This window comes from Cyanistes caeruleus, chromosome 3 (genome assembly GCF_971803275.1).
Source record: "Cyanistes caeruleus chromosome 3, bCyaCae1.hap1.1, whole genome shotgun sequence".
NCBI classification, from domain to species: domain Eukaryota; kingdom Metazoa; phylum Chordata; class Aves; order Passeriformes; family Paridae; genus Cyanistes; species Cyanistes caeruleus.
Genome location: NC_141703.1, coordinates 85984117 through 86003455, shown reverse-complemented (window position 1 = coordinate 86003455; position 19339 = coordinate 85984117). Strand labels below are relative to the sequence as shown.

Below are 19339 nucleotides of genomic sequence, written 5' to 3'. Positions count from 1 at the left end.
TAATTTTTTCTTTTTTTACCATGGGCTTTTAGAATCCATTGCTCTCAAAAACCCAGCATCAAATCTGATGACAATGATGATGGTGGCTCAAGGGGATTACCTGGGTTGAAGCAAAGCCTCCATATGGGTTTTGCTGCTTGGTGAGCCAAGACACAATCTGAGATGCCTTTTTGATTTCATCTGATGACAAACTTGACTTTGTAAGGTGAGCCATGAGGATAGTAGATGTCAATTCCACATCAACAGATGGAGCCCGATACCAAGATAGGGAATCTTCTTCCTGTTTGGACTGTTGACTCCAGAATATTTGGTCATCTAGAGGTGGAGTGGGAACATTTATAGAGTGTGTAGCTGTATCTAGTGACCCTGGAGTTCTACTTAGCCCCTGTATATAGGTACTAAACAAACATGTACACTGGGCAGAATACAGTTGGACAAGATATATGTGCATAGCTTCCTATTTGCTCCCCACACCTTGCTTTTCCCAGGAAAACCTTAGGCCTGCAGGCTGGGGAGGAGCTCCACAATATCCATGAAGCTCCCCTGGACTGGGAGGGCAGGACTGTGAGATCATTCATAGAGACAATCTGTCTCACAGTGTAGGTATAACCTGGGACAGCTTGGCAAACTGAGGCTTGGATAGCCAAGCCTTGGACTCCCCACAAAGCTCTGGCAGCTCCATCCCCCCCGCCTCCCATTCCTGCCCTCCACTCCCATGGTTGTTCAACGCAGGGATTTCCACAGTTCTGCCAGATGCCCTCCCTCCTGCCCCAGAGTCTTTGGTACCTGATATTATGGCAGCCTTATCCAATCTTTTGAGGATTTTCTGCCTGAGGGCCTTGTCACCTGCCACTGCAAAGGCGTTTGCAGCCAGGGCCAGGCTGTAGAGGTTGGGACTGCCAGTATCAGCATTGACCAGGTCCCTTATACATCTCAGAGCTTTCCCCACAACAGGGTCCTGGGATACAATTGAAAGCACTCTCATTATGGGCAGGGCATTTGGGAAGGGAATGCAGATTTCATGTGTGCAGAAGAGGGTGGAAACCAAAGGCAGAGCCCAGGCACTGTCTGTGAGAGGCTGCTCACACAGCCCAGCCTGCTCCTGCTGCCAATACTCACAGAGTGAGGCATCCCTGAGTGTATGAGAGCTACCACGATCACAGAGCTCAGCCCCAGGCCTTCCTCCACTGCACCCTGCAGACACCACAAAACACAGAAGGGGGATGCTATGAGAAGGCAGAGGGGAAAGGTTTCCAGTGCCTCTGGTCCCCTAGCAAATGCCAGCACAGGCAACAGTGCTGGTCCTACTCCTTCTCCTAAGGAAGTGACAGGACTGGTATCCACTTTTAAAGGTCCTGCTTACCAGAGCACTTCTCTGCCAGGGTTCCCCAATCTCTTCTGGGTAGCTGATTCCCTCCCTCTGCTGAGCACATTCCCCTTTTCCCTCCCAAATGTAAGATTTTTCTGTGGCAGATTTCAATGCCAGGGGAAAGTGATGTTCCCACAACCACCCTGCAAGGTGGCATGTGTCAACTCTTGAGATGGACATAGGGCAGGGCACTGTTTCAGTTCCCAAGTGCACATCATCAAATGAAGACCCTCATCATTCAAAGCTTGAACAAGTGCCACCATGACTAGGCAACCCTGAGTGTCACCCAAGGTTGACCCTGGGCACTTCAGAGCCTTCTTCTTGCAACAGAGTTCATTTGTTCTTAGCACCCAAACTGGACCAGAAAGTGAAGGAGCTCTGAGGTACCTAATGAACCACCAAGACATGTCATACCATCAGACCATTGTTGAAGAGCTTCCCCACACTCTTGAAGCAGCCAGATGGAGTCTGACTTTTAATCAGGGCACTGGCAGCATCCTTTATATTTTGTTCATCTATGTGGATGAAGTCCTGGGCTTGGCTGAAGGTCTTCAGGACAAGAGCAGTAAGCCTAGAGCCAAGGAAGGAAGGAAGGAAGAAAGAAATAGAACTGAACTGTCACTTGATGCACGTCTCCAAGAGGAGACAGGAGTCTCTGTGTCTTCTACTACATTCTCCCTGTAGAAATACCAGCAGGCCACAGCCCCTGTGCAGATGGAGAACTGGAAGCAATGCACATGAGCTCAAGAAGCTTGAGGTCAGAGCTAGCTGCAGCAAGAGAGAAAAAATTCAATTCTTCAGACCTTCAGAGCTCTGCTAATTTCAACAGAGTGCTTTGTTGTCCTGGAGGGCTGACATTTAGTGAGCTCACTCAGACCCATTCCCATTCCTGTTTGGGTACCAAGCATTCTGAAAACCTATAAAGAAGGTGTCTTTGCTGCCAAGTTTTCAGAATCAGACTTGTTTGGAGTACCCAAGAACAAGCAATTCAACGGGGTACTTCCAGTTAGTTCATTGTCACCTTTGACAGAGGTGTTCCATAGATGAAAGAGGAAGATTTTGTATATTTATCCAAGCAGATAAATAGGGAAAGTGGTGGCATTCTGGGGAGTGTGAAACCCGGCACGACATTAATGTTATGGAGTAAGAGATGGATATTGCCTTGGTTTCAGCTGTGGCGGAGTTAATTTTTTCTTGGTAGCTGTTACAGTGCCATGTTTGGGATTTGGCATGAGAATGGTGTTGAGTGAAACAGCTGTGTGGTGCATAATTTCCATCTGGGCTTAAGCCATGACACTGTCTAAAAGGTCTCAGGAGCAATTTCTGTTCAAAACTCCACACCTTCACACAGCCTCAGTTTCCCCAGACCAAAATCCAAGCCAGCTCGAGCCTGACCAGGTCAAACTGTTGTTCCTCAGTTATGTCTGGCTATCATTGCTTACCAAGTGTTTCCTGGCTCACTTCCTTCCCCAAAGGCACTGTATGAGCCATCTGCGTGCTTGTACAGGAGCTGCCGCTGATATCCTGCAGGAAGAGGCTGGGGGTAGTGAAGATGCTGTGTGCCTGTCCTGCTCTCCAGGTGCCAACCTGCCCCACCAATCCTGCTGATCATTACAGAGAGCATTATCTCTGGGGAATTTAGCAGAGGGGTGCCGTGTGCCACTTGTTCCGCTGACATCCCCTAGCCTGATTTACACTGCTGTGATTACCACGATGTCAGGCAAGTGATGCTGCACAAATCCTGCTCGGCACCAGGCCTCTGCCAAGGCTCCTTGTACACACAAGTACGGTAGTAGACATCACCAGCTTAACAAGTAGAAATCTACTCACCGCTTTCCAGATAGCCAATTGCCTTCCGTTTGATTTCTGGAGTCAGCTGTCCTGTCTCTTCAAGGTATCGTGTGATAAAGACATTGGGGGCAAAATGCACCATGTTCTGCTCACCACAGCCACTGGACATCTGGAGAAGCTCACCTATGTTGTCCAGTGCTGTTCCCATAATGTCACCTGTAGGACACAACCACAGCTTTGAGAGACATACGTATTCTTGTGTGTGAAACAATTCTGGTCTCGCAGATTCTCCAGATAACCTGCTAATCTTGTTAAAACTGATCTCAGTTCACCTCTGCTCATGTGAAGTCTACAGACTGTAGGGACAGTGATATGGTACTTGGCTTTCTTTCCTCTGGCTTGGTGAAATGATACATCCCTCCATCCATCCAGTGCCACTTGGGGAGATAGGATACTGCTCTGGAAGACAGTACCACACCTTGCTGTACCTATTCCCTTTCATTATTTTGTTTGCTAAGGAAGACACAGTGGCACCAGAAGAGATGTGTCCTTCAGGGAAAAAATATTACTGCACAAGACTCTTCTAAAAACTCACCTAAAAAAGAGATGTGGGCTCTCTCTGACCCAAGGACAATGTTCTCTGGCATAGTGAAAGAGATTGTCTCTGAAGCTGAAGTTCCTGCAAATGGCAAAAACATCAAACAGGCATGAGGAAGACTGCAGAGTCACAGATATCCTCCAGGAGGTGGTGTAAACAGTTCTGGGATCACCTCACCAGCTGGTGAAATCAGCATTCAAAAGAGAGGATGACACAGAGATCCAGCCACTGGATGGATGTTGCCAGGAGCTTTTAGTACTGGGTAGGGCTGAATGGCTTTGCCTACCCATAAAAGCTCCAAAATCCCTGGCTTTCTGCTTCCTATGCACCTCCAGAGAGTCCTAGAGTTGCTCAAACACCACACTGCATCCATCTGCTCTCCCTGTTATGTGCACAAGCACAGCCCCTGTAAGACAGTATTTGGGGGTCTCTGCACCTACCTTCAGGGCACAGGAGAGAGGTGTGGGTCTTCTCCTCCAGCTGTCCCTCTGCCTGGTGGGGAAAAGGCTGGTCAGCTTAGAAGGGAGTGCAGTAAAATCAGAGAGCAGCTGTGCAGCACCCCACCTTTGTGCAAGCACCTTTTCCATCCTTGTGGGCCTTGGCAAAGGGCAGACACAGACAGCAGAGATATCCATGCCAACAGTGAAGCTGTACTGGGAAGCAGGTTTCTAAGCTGCTGCATGGCCTTTGACCCCATTGCCCTGCCAGCAAGCAGTTCTGACTTTTCTGTCTCATCCAGTGGAGGAGCTCAAATCCAATTTACTCTTAGAATCGCTCCTTGACCAGTCTTCCCGAGAAATGTGGTCACCTCCCCAGCTGATTCTTCCTTCCCAGAGCCACCCACCAGACTGTCTTGAGCCCAACCCAGCTCCAGCCGTGCCAGGACCCTGCAGTGCAGCCTGACCTTCACCAGCAGGTGTTTCACCACTGTGTCCTTCCCTCCAGACTCTGGCACAACAGCTGTACGCTCCGTGCAAACATCTTCCCGCTCCATCACCTCAGCAGTGACAGTGAAATTCACCTTCCCTAAGAAACACAACATCAAGAGGCTGGTTAGCACATCTAAGCCTACGTTCTAGTTCACTCAGCCTTGGGCTGCTCACCTGTGCTTTGCACAGCAGGCCAGTCTCCCTTCCAGCACAGCTCTGGCTTCCTCAAGCAGTTCTGCCAGTGCCTCCCATCCCTGCCCCTCCCTTGAGCCCTTACCTAATTTTGTAGCCTTCACGTCCCAGGAAAATGTTTTTGCTGAATCAGGGCACAGGCAAAGAGTGAATCTGACATTTTCATGCAGAAATTCAAAATCCCTGGAGTCCATTAGGCTAAGCTGGAGCTAGAGGTAAAACAAAAGGGAGTTCAGGTTACAGAGTTCAGGTTACAGAGCTGCTGTGTTTTTCCATTTGGGACCTGGATTCAAATAACAATCAATCCCAGAAGCCAGGGGTGAGTATGATGATGGCCTGTTGCTGGTGGGACACCAGCAGTATCCCATGGATGTGCAATCATGTAAGGTTTGACTTCTGGGGAGGGATAAACTGGTCAGTGATGGCTCTGTGTGGAATTAAATTGGATAACTTCTTTAGTGTCTTTTGCCCAGTGCCTAAGCAGGCAGCCCCTTTGTTTGGGTCTCTATTAGTAAAGTAGTTTCCACACATTCCCCTGCTCCAAACCATCCTGGAGGGAGCCACTCACCGCCATGCACTGCTTCAGGTAGCTGAAGACTTTGACTTTCAGGGGAAATGACTCTCCCCGGAAAACAGAATAGGGCAAAGTGGGTTCCACAAAGAAGGGCTTGAAGCTCCGCAGGCTGGTGGTCTCTGAGATTCCCAACCCATGGCTCTCTGAGGTGCAGAAGGTCATGGCTCTCCAGTCTGTGATGCTGTCAGGTACTGTGACAGCTAGCTCAGCAGCCCCTGAATCACTGTGGAGAAAACAGAGTGGAAGAAGTTGTCCCCAACCTGGAAAGATTTATGTTGGGAAGACAAATGCAGAAATTAAGACTATGAAATGGAAGTGCATGTGAAGGTGTGGAGATTCCTCACAAGTATGACAGAGGGAAGGATAGAAAATAGGTGGGCAAGGAATGACTTGAGATGTCAAGAAAATGCAACCCAAAATTTGCTTCTGAGCAGTGCTGCACCTGAAATTCTTCTTCTGTGTGGGCACAGAGGGCACACAGGGGTGCGTGTTATACACCCGGTCTGTGCCATGGAGTATAATGTGACATTTCCTATTGGGAAGGTGTGGAGACAACAGAACACGTCTCTTCTGAGGTGCATATTAACAGGATCAAAAGTAACACACAGCTGGAACATGGGAGATTCTGACCTGACATAAGAAAATACCACAAGGATGGTCAAACACAGAAACACAGTTTGAGGAATCTTCATCCTTGGGAATACAGAGTAGTTTACTACAACTTGATATAACAGCACCTGCCTTAAGCAGAATGTTGAGCTATGGATCTGTGGAGGCCTCTTAAATCCTGCAAGAGTGTGTGATGTTAAATTCTTATAAGCATTTGGAAAATCTCAAGCAGAGACAGGAACTGAACCAAAACTCTGTTGTCCTTATCCACTTCTTCACGCCTCCCTCCTTTAGTTTATGCACAGAAGGCAATAGCGCCCTGCCTCTGCTCCTGCCCATTCCCTCCACTCTACTGTGTCTGGTAGAAAGTCTGTATCCCTGTGGAGCCATAGCCTGTGATTACTCACTTGATGGGAACCAGAGTCCAGATGAATGTCTCTGGGAACCAGGTACGTGCTGGTGCTGACTCACTGCCCAGCTCGGTGTGCTCTGCCTCAGCAGCTTCCACAGCAGCATCTGCTTCTGGGTAGAAGCTCTCCAAGTCTGCCAGCTCATCAAAAGCTATTGGGAATACAAGCATTCATTCAAAGGCAGAGCAACTGTGAAACCAGGACAGAGTTCAGCCAGGAAAAGCTCAGTTCTCCATCCCTCCCACTCCCAGCCCAAGCCCCCTTGTCCTCTCCAAGATGCCCTCAACTTCATTATTGTCTTCCACAAGACAACCCAGGGAGGCCAGGGAGATTCCAATATGTGTGTGCTCCCCCATGAGACATTTTTCCTGCTCACAGTTTTGTTCTCACTCTCTGCAGAAAAGCCTAGATACTGCCCAATGCCAATCTTGGTTCATTCTCTGATTTCCAGAAAGACCTTTCCTAGTCTTACAAACAGATTTTCTTTCCTGAGACAGATGCCCCATTTCCCTCCTTGATCATATTATCTTCTTGTTCACCACCTGAAGCTTCCAAACAGGTTCAAACCCTGCAGCTACCCCACTGCTCCTCCAGCGCCCTGGACACACACCCATGCCAGGATCTTTCCCCTCTCCCTCTGGAGCACATCTCCTGTACAGCCTCCCGCTCATCTCTGTAAGCCATCCCCAGCTCCTAAGCACACTGCATGTTCAGCTGCCCATGTGCAGCCTATATGTTACCCTTGATCTCCAAAGAAACAGGAAAAATCGAGATGTACACATGTAGTCGTAGTCAAAAGTGGTCTGGGTGCGGCACTCAATTGGAGACTTGATTTTAAGGCTGGTTAAAAATGTTAGACCTGCATTCTGGAGGAAAGAAGAGGAAGAAAAGAAGGTATATTTCTGTGGAGGGGTTGGTGTGTCTGAGGGTCTGTTTCTCATCCTGCTTCCCAGCGTATCACAGCTACTCTGTGTTGTTGCACCTCACCACAACCTGCAAATTTATATCAGGAGAGAAGGCAGAACTGTTGGGTTCCCAGAACCTGGTCCTCATGCCAAAGGATTGTAGGGGTGACCACTCACATGTGCATGCCTGTACACAAAGTCATTATTTTGGCACCACAGTTTGCTGCCTACCCTAACCCAGACTTTTCTTCATCCTTCACTGCCATTCCTCTCTCCTATTCTTTCTCTCCTTTCCCTGGGTGCCCCTTTTCTCTCAGGTGCTCTGCTCTTCTAACCTCCAATTTTCTCTGATACATACTGACAATCCACTCTGCTTCCAATCCCTAGAAAGTCTAAAGGAGACTAATGGGGGTTCTAGGAATCTGCCTGATCAATTGGAATTTATCATGCTGGAAGCATAGAGTGTCATTGAACTCTTAGCTCAGAAGCTTAGCAAATTCAGATCATGAGGTCACCAGCATTTACAAGAAAGACAATCTGTGAAGCTACACAGTGCTGATCTGGGATACAGAAAGGCTCAGCTCTGATATTTCAGGCTTTCTGGAAATTAGATTTACCTTCAGAAGTTCATAAACATCTGGTTGGGACACCGCATAAGAGTATCTGTTGTACATGAATGGTGACATCATTCCTGGAGAAAGGGTGGTCTTAGAGGCATCAGTGATTCCTGGGCTCTTGTGGATAGTGCAGTAGTCACTGTAGACATCTGTGAGGGTGCTGAGCTGCTCCTGAGCATAGCTGAACATATTATACACCTGTAGAGAAAGAATGAAAACAGTACAGGACAGTGTGAGAGGTGGGAAAATTTTCATTTCTATCCAGAGATTGCCTGTGACATCAGAGGCCAAGCTCAGATTCCATGTGTCATAAAAAAACAGCCCCAAGGGGTTTTGAATTTTATGCAGAGCCTCCACAAATTTTGGATGCATAGCACCAGAGAAGAACATGAGCCCCTCTGGGGTATGGCTGCATAGCTGTGGCCACTTCTAGCTTAATAATTGTACCTGTGAACTCAGTGCAAACACTAAGGACACCTTTCCTGCATAAGGGGAACATTGGGCAGCTTCTTGTCTGAGTGAAGACATCCTGGATCCACCAAGACAGTGTCAAGGGCAATTCAGGTGTCCTTAGACCAAGATCTAGAGGAGAAAAGGGACCTTCCAGTGCCAATACACCACTTAGAGCCCACACTGTGGATGGAAGGACTGTCTGGTTCATGTGAGCTGTAACAAAAACATGGAGCCTATCCCATATTTGGCATTTTTTTAACATGACTTCTTTCAGAGCACTGTCATGAATCTGTTCAGGAGACGGATGTCTCTTGCCTTCTGCTTGCCACTGTGGTAAGGCACTGTAAGTTTAACAAGGGTATGACTTCAGGCTGCAGCTGGGGATGACAGTGGGTTATTCTGTTAGAATAACACTCCTCTGTAGACACTGGGAATTTTGGCTGGTGTTTGATGTTGGCCTCCATTTTTTCTCATTAAACCACGCCCTGTCCCCATTCAAGGACTGGTTGGAACAGCCACCATGCCTTATTAACCAGCAACATTCAGCACTGAAGTGACTCACGCTCTCCTTGGATAGCTCAGCCTCTGGCCTCAGGAGAAGGACACTTCTGTCAACTGCACGGATGCTGCACAGGGAGCCTGGTGCAGCCTGCAAATGGAGATGGACAGTCGATCCTGGGAGAGCCACCGCGTCTGAGAAGCCAAGCTTCACCTGAAACAGCAGAAGAAAGGGGGACTGCAGGCATCGAGATGTGAAGGAAAGGGGAAACTGTGGTTATTGGATTCTGCTGGATATCTACTGCCAGTTTGCAGATCATTAGCCACCCTCTAGCTCACTTGCCCTTCTATGTTTTGTGCACTGCTTACATGGTTCCTGAAGCAGCTGGAGACTTTCAGACGGAAGGTGTCAGCTGCCACTCGTCCCTCAGGGAAGGCAATGTAAACAAAGAGGGTAGCCATGGATGAAATTAGGTCAATGGGCAGAGTGATGTTGAAAGCCCCACTGTAATGACCTGAAGGAAGAAGGAAAAATTGAAAAAGTATGGCAAGATGCAAAGATGTCTTCAATCCAAGGATTATGGCAGCAACGTACTCTTCCTCTGCAATATTTCTGCACAGATTCTTGGATAAAAACTGTTCTGCCTTGCTTCTGGGGAGGCCACAGCTAGGGCAGGATGGAGGTTTTTATAGCCATGACCTTATATCATGGCACACTTTGGTTACAGTGAGCACTTGGAAGAGAAATTACTTCCCACTTGAACCCAGAAACACTCCATAAGTTACCTTAGAAGTCTCTGGTAATTTCTGGGTTGGCAGATAAACTCTGACAGTTTCATCATTTGATCAGCAATAAAAAAAAAAGGAAATTGAAAAAAAAAGCATATTTCCTACAGGTATTTTTGGTGCCATCTCTGTGGTTTCCTGTTAGATCTCTTTTCTCTCCTTCTCCATCTAGGCTGGAAAGACTTTCTTGTTGGATCTTTAATCTGTTCCTGGTAGTTAGATGCACTTACCTGATGGTGGATCAAGAAGCACTGTTGTTTGGCCATGATGCACAAGGGACCCTCTGGCCATAACCTAAAGGGTAATGGACAGAACAAAGGGTTGAGAGTGCCTCTGCTCCATGTTTCTGGGCCAGCAAAGGGGCCTGTGCTGACACAGACCCAGCGCAGAGCTGACCTCGCTGGCTCTGCCCCACACTCACCAGGTGGTAGAAGTGTGCTCTGGCAGACCCATGGCCCAGCTCTGTGGCGAGTATGTGGTAGTGCACAGTGACCTGCTGCACATCCCCACAGGCTGGCACTGCCTGCACCGGCTGGATCCTCACAGAGCTGCGGCTGGAGGAGTAGAAGGCTCTCAGCGGGAGCGATGCGGTGCCGTAAGAGACCTTCACATTTCGACTGCTCAAGTCCTCTGGCTGGGACTTCGCCTGTGGCACAGAAGAAGGTGTCTGAGGATTTCTTGCAGCTCTTCCAAAAGACTGTCTAAACAGTGGGCTCTGAACTATCCCAGGGTAAGGTGTCTGTTTCCACCTACAATCAGTCCTCTTCTGTGGAGCTTGGCATTGCCTGCTGCACCGCACTCTGGGATAACTAGTGCCTAAACAGGAGCAGGGAGCTGTACATTACTAGGACTTTGGCTGAAGTCTGAAATCCTGCAATGCTGCTGCTACCCTGGGAGCAAGTCAAATCATTTGACTATGTAAAGTGGCTTATTAGCCCTGGATCAAGCCACTGAGCCCTTTGCTTCTGTCTGGTATATGCGGATAAGGTATTAGAGTGGATCTGCCCTTATAATATATTTCAGTTCTAGTTACCTGCTTAGCTCCAGACTGGTTTGCAGTAACTGGTTCCTAACCTGTAGTATAACTTCACTGCTGTTGTCCCATGCTGATGTCTCCAAGATGAAGGAGGCCATCCCAGTGTCATCTGTGAGGTAGGTCTTGGTCTGCTTCCTGCTCCCATAGGACACTGTAAGAATCACCTTCTTGTTCTTCAGGTGCGTCCCATTGGCACTTTTGAGTTCCAGCTGTAATGCAGAGAACAGTCAGAGAATCGGAGGCCTCAGGATTGAAAATCCACCTCCCAGGAGAAGTCCCAGTCTGCCCTTCTGCAAAGGGACTTTCATGTGAATTTTAACCTCTCCATTTTAAACCTTTCCCTATTTACGCAGCAGCCATCTCATTTGGCAAAGCCACGGTCATACATTTGGATAACCTCTTGGTAGATATGTCAAAGGAGGGACTGGGAAAGAGGATTGTGCTGGCAGCTTTGGGCAGCTCGGAACAAGGGGACACCTGGGCACTTCTGTGCCTACCACCTGCTTAGGCCCAGCCGCTGGGCTTTCCATGTTTCTTCCCTTTTCACTCACATTTCCATAGTAGGGAGCTCCCTGCTGATAGTAGTAGCTTGTCCCCCAGAACTGGAGAGTTGTGATATCAAAAGTGACCTTGCAGTTTTCAGTGGTGTTGAACTCCACCCCTGGGAAAGACAGGAGGCACATGCAGGTGAGTATCACGTCTAAGCAGGCATCAGGACTGGATGAACCCAGTTAAGGGCTGGACTGTCACTCATAAGGGATAGTAGTTTCTCCATGCAACTTCAGGAGTCATTTAACACACACACACATTCAGCTATAGTGCCTCCTACGTTCTGACATGACAGAATAACAGCAGTTTATCTGGAAGTCTCTGTCAGACAGATCTCAGTCAGTCTTTCCCACTTTAAGATGGTCCTACTCATAACTGACCCCTTCCATTCTCTTTCCCTCCTTACAGCAGTCACTGGAAGGCAGATTTTTCCTTGCCTGTCCCATGTCAGCTCGAAGTCTGATGTCTTGTCCCATGTGTCCCTATGAAATCACTGCAGTTGTTTGTTAATGGAATGTGTGTCACTGTTTCTGCCAAGGGGCTGCAAAACATTTTCTTGTAAGGAAGGCTTTGCAAAGTCTTGTGAGAGAGGGAACCTTATAAGAAACTTTATCTCCATAGCTGGGATGTGGAGATAAATCTAATGAGGAGCTAACAACAGTACACAGTCAGGGCCTTGGTTATCTCTAGCTGCTCTGAATAATATACTGCAATGGGCTGTCCTAAAATATGGTGTAAGAACAAGAGAACCTGGCCTGGCCCATCTCTGTACGCATGTTTAATGTGATAAGAAGACAAGAGGAAACAGTTCTTGCTCATCTCTATCAAAACAAAATGACTGCCAAAGCAGGCGTCAAGATTAGATGAACTCAATTATCTCATAGATAAAAACCTAAAAACAAGAACATTTTATGAGTGTAAAACAGAAGATTTTCCACAAAGTCTGGAATCTGTTTTTAATACCTGTTCCACTTTCTTTCAGAAAAGCCTCAACTTCCAGGTTGAAATCATAATTATCACCATGTTTCCGGTAGAAAATCTTAGTATTCACTTCAGTGGAAAAGCAGCCATCCTCGTTTGTCTGGGAACATGAAATTATATTTGTTAGCCAATCATGAGGGCAAAAGAGTATTCTGTTTGCCCTTGTTTCTCCCTTTTGTAAGAGGGGCGGATGTCTAACCTGGCCAGTGTAATCCTTACAAATACTGCGCTTGGCTTTGGAAGACTTCCGGTGATAGCGGATGTGTTTACGGCACACCACAGCCTTCACGCTACCCTGGACTGCTTTCCCATAGGTGTACCTGGCAAAGGGAGCACAGAGGACTCACACAGAAACACTGCCTCAAGAGTGAGTAATGTCAGCTTTATCCTGTGGTTTGCAGCTATTCAGCCCAGCAGCCTATAGTATATAGCTGTATATATACGATACATATAGTAAATAAATAAATAAATAAATAAATAAATAAATATATATATATATATATATATATATATATATATATATACACCCTGCAGTATATTCATGGGTCATCAGCTCAGCAGGGGAGGCCAAGAAGTACAAATGACCTCATCAGATTGAGACAGAAGGCAGTGGTGGGTGAGTTTTCTCCAAGTCAACACCAGTCCCACCAGACAGGGCTAGGGGACATCGTGTTGGCCACAAACAGAGCCATTATTCCTACGACACTGTCACTAACAAATACAGCAGAGGTGCTGTATTGTAGGGCACGTGCTTCATTGTGGGAATGGACTGCCACACCTTCAGACTCACAAAGTGGGGAGAGAGAATAAAGGTGAGAGTCCAGGAGAACTGCTTAGCAAAGGATGCCAGGGTGCCAGTTCTTGGGGTGGGGGTAGGGTTGGCAGAGACCATTTTGAGCTCAGTTATTGATGGCTGTGCATTTTCCAAACCAGTAAAAATGCACCTTCTGCCATGATAAGTCAGCTCACATGCCACAGACGTGGAGAGGGAAGCTTTCCTCTAGGATGGTGACCACCTGAGGCATCTGGATGGAGACACTGAACTTAGGCAGCACTGTGTGAAAGCAAGAGAAATATAATTCAGTGAAAATAGAAAGACCTAATTTGTTCCAATCATTCCTAAGTGATTGCTTACAGAAAAAAACAGCTCTCCTCTCGTTCTCTGACTACCAGCACACAGGGCCTGATAAGAACACAACAGCCCAGCTAGGAGAATGGGATGGGAGAAGGCAGCTTGAGTTTCCTCCCCAGAGCACAGCTGTGGTACACTGTCTCAGTCCTATCCTCAGGACATGGGGGAGGAGAAAGCTGGGGGGGTCTGGGCAGGCAGCTGCACTTCCCAGAAAACAGCACAACCAGCACAGCTGGTCACAGCTGCATGGCCCCTCCAGCTCTGTGTGAGGGGGGGATGGCAACACACCTTTCTTTCTCTGCTGCCACCAGCTTCCTGAGACTCTTACCATACTCCTCGACCCTGAAGGTGCGTGTGAGGTCAGGCATTTTGATGGTGTACTCTCCAACCGGTGCTTCTGCAGCCAGTGGGAGGGACAGATCCACAATGCCTCCCACAGGTGTAACATCCAGCCACTGTGCAATTCGGTTCCCTTTGGGGTCCTGCACAGGTGGAGTAGACAGTAGTTATTTTACAGTGCAAAAAGACTCTTTTGCAGGATGTCCAAGGTACCAGGGCGTGGTCTGACCATATATTCTCTTGTCCTGAGAGCCCAGTCTATGGCACAGCTACAGTGCTTACGTGAGTCCAAGCTCAAAGAGGAAAGGACTTTTCTCCCTGTCTCATTGACAAAGTAAATCTATCATATCACTGTTCCCTGGCTGCACTGCCATCTCTGACTGCTGCAAAACTGCTGTTTACTGCCTGCCTGTCTTACTGAGAAAAAGAAGTGGTCCTTCTTAGAGATCTCCTGAGCTGGCACAGCCCACAAGGTCACCATGGAGACATTCTGCTTAAGGCACGAGCTATGGGGGAGTGATTTCTAGGGAGTGATGTCTTGAATCCCCAGGAAAGAATGGGGAAACAAGTCTAGGAGTCCATGGTTCTAGGGGAACCATTGAGGCCCAGTCATGAAGGACAGTCCTCTCCCATTGCTGGTTCTGGGAGGGCAGGATGCAGAGCTCTGCGTACAGCCACACTGCTCAGCCAGCAGGAGCTTTGTGATAAGTTGATGGGTTCTTCATGTGGAACAAGTGGACACTGCTGCTGGAAAAGGTGAAGCCAGATCAGAGTGCTATGTTTGCATAAACTGGAATAAAGTATCACATAGATGTCTCAGAAACCATGTTTATGTAATGATTCCTTGCTGGGTATGACATGTACATTAACTACTGCCCATTGCTGGTGGGAACTCTGACCTCTCTGCATGGGTATTACAAACCCCACCACTACATTCAGCTGTCTTTCCTCAGCACAGTGATTACACTGAACAGATTTTAGGAATAATAGCCTGAAAGCTGCTTTAGGAAGTGTTTCTAGCTGTGCAGTCACAACATTAGCTGGCCAAACTTTTGCTTTCTATAAGATAAATATAAAATTCTCCTTAAGGAAACTTCAGGATTTTCACAAGTCTTCAATTCATAGGCTATAGGGACTAGAATTCCAGTAACCTCTCCAGGAAGGTTTGCTGTTTTTCAGTGGCACACATCATTTACTTCAGGGATATCTGTATGATTAGTGTCACGACACTGCTCTGCCAAACTTTTGTGGACATGGAATGAAGGAAGGACAAGCAGTCAAGGACTGTTCCCATTCATTCTGAGATAACTGATTTTCTGCATCCGTATTTCCCTGCCACCATCTCCAAACCTGTGTCTTCCCCAAGGTGAGAAGAGTTCATCACTTTCAATAAAGTGGGAGGTTTACCTTCAGTTCCACCAGGTGCTGCTGTGGGGAGGAAACAACAGTTACTGGTGGGATGCTTTCAGGTAAGTTACCATCCACCTCCATGGTAGTTTTTATTTCCCCAACCATCCATCAGTCTTCTCAATGCAATTCCCAGGACCTGCCCATAACCCAACATCCTGAGCAGCTCCTGTCTTGCAGGTGGTGCCCAATGCCCTTTGTAAGCACCAAAAGCAATTTTGAGACCAGCTCTATGCACATCTCCTGCCTGAGCCAAGCAAAGACATGCAGGCAGCTCATAACATTTCCAGACTTCAGGTATCTTCCCTCTTGACTTACTGTTTCACTGCTGGCAATAAAGTTCTGATCCAAGGTCACAATCCGCAACTTGACTATAAAGCAAAAGGAAAACAGGACTGGCTGAAATGAAATCAGGACTCAATAGTAATTAACAAGAGCACATGGCTAAGAAAGATGTGTACACATGCTTCACTGAGAGGATGTGGGCAGCAGATAGAGCCATCCACTCCTAGGCCTATGCCCAAAGCCCTCCGAGAGCTGGCAGCCTGCTAGGAAAAAAACAAAAAAAAAGTGTTAGGAGAGGCTCTCTGGGCTCTCTGGGAGGGCTGGCTGTGCTGTTCACAGTGGCATATGGCAGGGTGACGTAGGAGAGAGATATTCCCAAACCCCTCAAAGCCTAGAAGGAAGCCTATGGCCCGTCTCCCTTCCTGAGCAGGTCCTGCTCAGAGGACTGGAAAGTACCCCACATCTGTGGCCTGAGGACCACTCTCTCCCTCACAAGTCATGGCATTCTGTCCATACCAATTTGTCCAGGGTTGTACACAGGTTTGTCTGTCTGGATAAAAGTCTTCTTCTCTCCGTGCTTGATGAGGACTTTCTGTTTCTTCTGGAACTCTGAGTTGGCTTCCATGACTGTGATAACAACAAAAGCCACTTCATCAGGGTTTCCAGCAGGAGGAGGGACCTGCAGGTATAGTTATAACCATCATTCAGGGTGGTTCCCATTCAGTGATCCCAAGATTTTTGGAATAACAATTATGATATCGCTTTTGCGTTGCTCTAGCTCTTCTTGCCCAGAAAGACTTCACAGAGCATTTCGAAAAGTTTTCTAGAAGGGTAAAATATTAGTGGGGCTACATAGCAGGAAGGACACTGGCAGACCTATGCAGGCTTAAGCAGAAGATTTACTGGCCAATTAAGATGTCCTCATGGGAAGACACAATTCTTTGCATTCCAGTCCAGCAAGAGCAGAACTCATGCAATATCCACTCTAGTGAGAACCCTTGAAAGTATCTTCCTCACCTGGAAGCTTGTGCAATGGAAGAAGGGGAACTGAGAGATGGACTGAGTGATCAGAGTCTCATTCCCAGCTCTGCTTTGCAAGGTGACCGACACATGGATCGGGACTGCTTGCTCTCTGCTGAGCTGGAGACACACTGTCTCTGAGAAGGGGTAGTAGAGCTGAGATGGTATTGCCACAGCATAGTTTCTGTTGAAAAAAATTAAGAGCGGAAGGAGAGGTTCGGAGAGGAGAGGTTCGGAGAGGTTCGGAGAGGTTCGGAAAGGAAAGGGAAAGGGAAAGGGAAAGGGAAAGGGAAAGGGAAAAGGAAAAGGAAAAGGAAAAGGAAAAGGAAAAGGAAAAGGAAAAGGAAAAGGAAAAGGAAAAGGAAAAGGAAAAGGAAAAGGAAAAGGAAAAGGAAAAGGAAAAGGAAAAGGAAAAGGAAAAGGAAAAGGAAAAGGAAAAGGAAAAGGAAAAGGAAAAGGAAAAGGAACGTCAGGTTAAACTGATTTCCTAAGAGGGCAGGTTTTGACCTGTATTTAGGTACTTCCTAACAGACCTCTGGTGTCTTCATTCCACAGTCATGACACCAGTGGGACATGATCCTGTTCTCATCTATGGGTACTGCAGACACTGACAGTGAGGCAGCACTATATGCTCATGCACATATAAAATTATAAAGTCACTGCCTTACAAATTGAAAGTGAAAATAAGGTGAAGGGACCTCCCCACATCACCCAAGGGATCAGCAGCAGCTTGGCTCTCTTGCAGGTTTCCCAAGTCTTTAACATTTTCACTGAACCACTCTACATTATCACCCTCAGTTTTGTTGGCTGGTTTTCCTACTACTCTTGGGCTCAGAAACAGTGCCCTATGTGAGGGACCCAGTATCCCAGCTCCATGACCCAGCCACAGAGACTGCTGAGCACCTTCACTTCAGCTCCTGACACTCTTGTCCTCTTTGCTCTCTACTTGCTCTCCCATCTCTGCATCTACTCTGAGCTGCATCCGCAACACCAAAAATCTGTTCACAATTTGTTTGTTTTCATCTTTTACTGTACTGTAGCACCTAGGACCAACAAAAAGCCAACATTCAAGCAGATTTCAAAATTCTTATTGCTGTCTCCTCCCACTCACTGCCTCTGGTCAGGCTCAGCCAGCAGCATGTTTTGCAGGAAGCAGAGGGCAGGGCCTGGAAAGATCAGAAAAGCAGGAGGAACTGCTGGCAGTTCTCAGCTGGAGCTCAGCTCTCTGGCGAGAGGGAATCAAAGTCCTGCTGGCTGGGAGCCTTTGACTGCTGTCACACTTGAGTGCTGCCAAGCTGCTGTGAGGATCTCAAAACACATCTCAACAACATTTTGTTTTTCCTACTTGAGCTGACTCATGGCACCTCCCTCCTGCCACTTGTGCCAAAGGATGGGATGAACACTAAAAATTCACTATTTGAAACCTCCAATATCTTCCTTGCTCTTAATGATCCTTTACTCTGGAACATTTTCTTACACCCCTTTAAAAATTCATCCCTTGCCTTCTGAGCTATAAAAGTAAGAAAGAACATCTCTGGGGCTGTTATCCAAGGGTCTCAAGATCCAAGCTGGATCATGAATCTATGGAAAAAAATTGGAATACAGGCAGGACAGCAAATAACTTATTGAAGCAAGTGGTGTTTCCAAAAAGCAAAGCTTCATGCTGAAGGTAACAGTGGCAAACAGACAGCAGTAAAGCCCATCCTTTGTGTGGGAGCTTGCCAGCCTATGGAACATGTCCTAGAAGAAATACTCCCACTGGAGAAGTTTTTTAAAACAAGGCATGGGCAGACCATGCCACATGCAGCAGGAGGGAACCCAGCTACAACCCACTGCCATATTTTTCACTGTAACATCTACTGTTCATGCACAGTCATGCTTCTGTTTGCACTTGTGCCATGGCCGCAAAAGCAAATGCCTTCAAAAAAGCAAGAACAAGTTTAGAAGCCAGGATATCACAGCAGTGCCTGCTGGAACAGGAGTTGCATTCCTGACAAAGTATATGAAGAGAAGCTGTGTTGGGAATTGTCCTTGACAGAGGTCTGAGAAAAGGCGTGGTGGGAGCAGATGGCCAGCCAAGCCTGAGCGAACACACTGCTTCACCAAGAGCATCCCTACCGGATGTATTTGGGCTCATGTTTGCTCACTCTGTGAAGACAATCAGCTTTGCTGGCTAAGATATTAAATGGTGGTCTATGACTCTGGGAAGAAGAGCTTAGTCCAAAGGAAGCATATTCTGGAACACAGTAGGAGACATGAGATATTGGCAGGTCAGAATTAAGCACATGCAGAAAGCTGGCAGTGCTGTTCTGCCCGAGTCCTTGCTGAAATACATGGTCTACATCAAAGGCACTAAAGGAAGAGCCAATTATCAGGGGGAATGTGAAGAAAGGGCACACGGAAACCAAGAGAAACCTTGGGAACATGAGAAATTATGCCTCTCTGGAAAAACATTCCTCACCTTAAGACTTCTGTCCCATTTCTGTCATGCTGCCACCCCCCGCCAGGATCCCATACAAACCAGAGCACATTTGCAAAGCAGTGAAGTTCTTACAGCATTGCAGGCATTCCAGCCGTGCTAGGCAGGAGATGGATGCAGCCCCACAGGAAAATAATCCTCCACATAGCTGATTGCAGGTCGAATTCCTCCAAGGAAAGCTTAGCCACTCCTCAGTACCCAGTTCTCCCCTGCTCCTGCTGGCTTCCTTCTCCCCCTCATCCAGAGCCGAAGGAGCACGCAACTCCTGCCCTGACTAGACGCCTGTTCCACCCTTGGCTTCAAAACCAAGGTGGAGATCAGGCTGCTGGTGGCTGGAATGTGGGCGGGAGAAAGGGGTGGCGACAGTGTTTACTGCCTAC

At 47.5% G+C, this 19339-nt stretch overlaps 1 protein-coding gene across 1 annotated transcript in view; it reads right to left on the bottom strand.

Moving 5' to 3' along the window:
- The window catches only part of LOC111925674 (alpha-2-macroglobulin-like protein 1), a 24659-nt gene extending 5320 nt beyond the window's left edge, over positions 1-19339 (bottom strand). The window contains exons 1-29 of the mRNA XM_086882426.1: positions 19035-19339; positions 16478-16664; positions 15977-16139; positions 15494-15546; positions 15176-15196; positions 13758-13911; positions 13267-13351; positions 12497-12617; positions 12280-12397; positions 11319-11428; positions 10806-10976; positions 10153-10377; positions 9962-10025; positions 9315-9460; positions 9010-9159; positions 7995-8192; positions 7251-7338; positions 6470-6623; positions 5448-5676; positions 4965-5088; positions 4663-4784; positions 4199-4250; positions 3756-3839; positions 3200-3376; positions 2812-2893; positions 1784-1940; positions 1120-1194; positions 787-958; positions 101-315 (exon numbers count right to left, since the gene is read on the bottom strand). Of these exons, the coding sequence (XP_086738552.1) occupies positions 101-315; positions 787-958; positions 1120-1194; positions 1784-1940; positions 2812-2893; positions 3200-3376; positions 3756-3839; positions 4199-4250; positions 4663-4784; positions 4965-5088; positions 5448-5676; positions 6470-6623; positions 7251-7338; positions 7995-8192; positions 9010-9159; positions 9315-9460; positions 9962-10025; positions 10153-10377; positions 10806-10976; positions 11319-11428; positions 12280-12397; positions 12497-12617; positions 13267-13351; positions 13758-13911; positions 15176-15196; positions 15494-15546; positions 15977-16139; positions 16478-16664; positions 19035-19105 (3768 nt within the window). The 5' untranslated portion in view covers positions 19106-19339. The remainder of the gene's footprint in view (positions 1-100; positions 316-786; positions 959-1119; positions 1195-1783; positions 1941-2811; positions 2894-3199; positions 3377-3755; positions 3840-4198; positions 4251-4662; positions 4785-4964; positions 5089-5447; positions 5677-6469; positions 6624-7250; positions 7339-7994; positions 8193-9009; positions 9160-9314; positions 9461-9961; positions 10026-10152; positions 10378-10805; positions 10977-11318; positions 11429-12279; positions 12398-12496; positions 12618-13266; positions 13352-13757; positions 13912-15175; positions 15197-15493; positions 15547-15976; positions 16140-16477; positions 16665-19034) is intronic.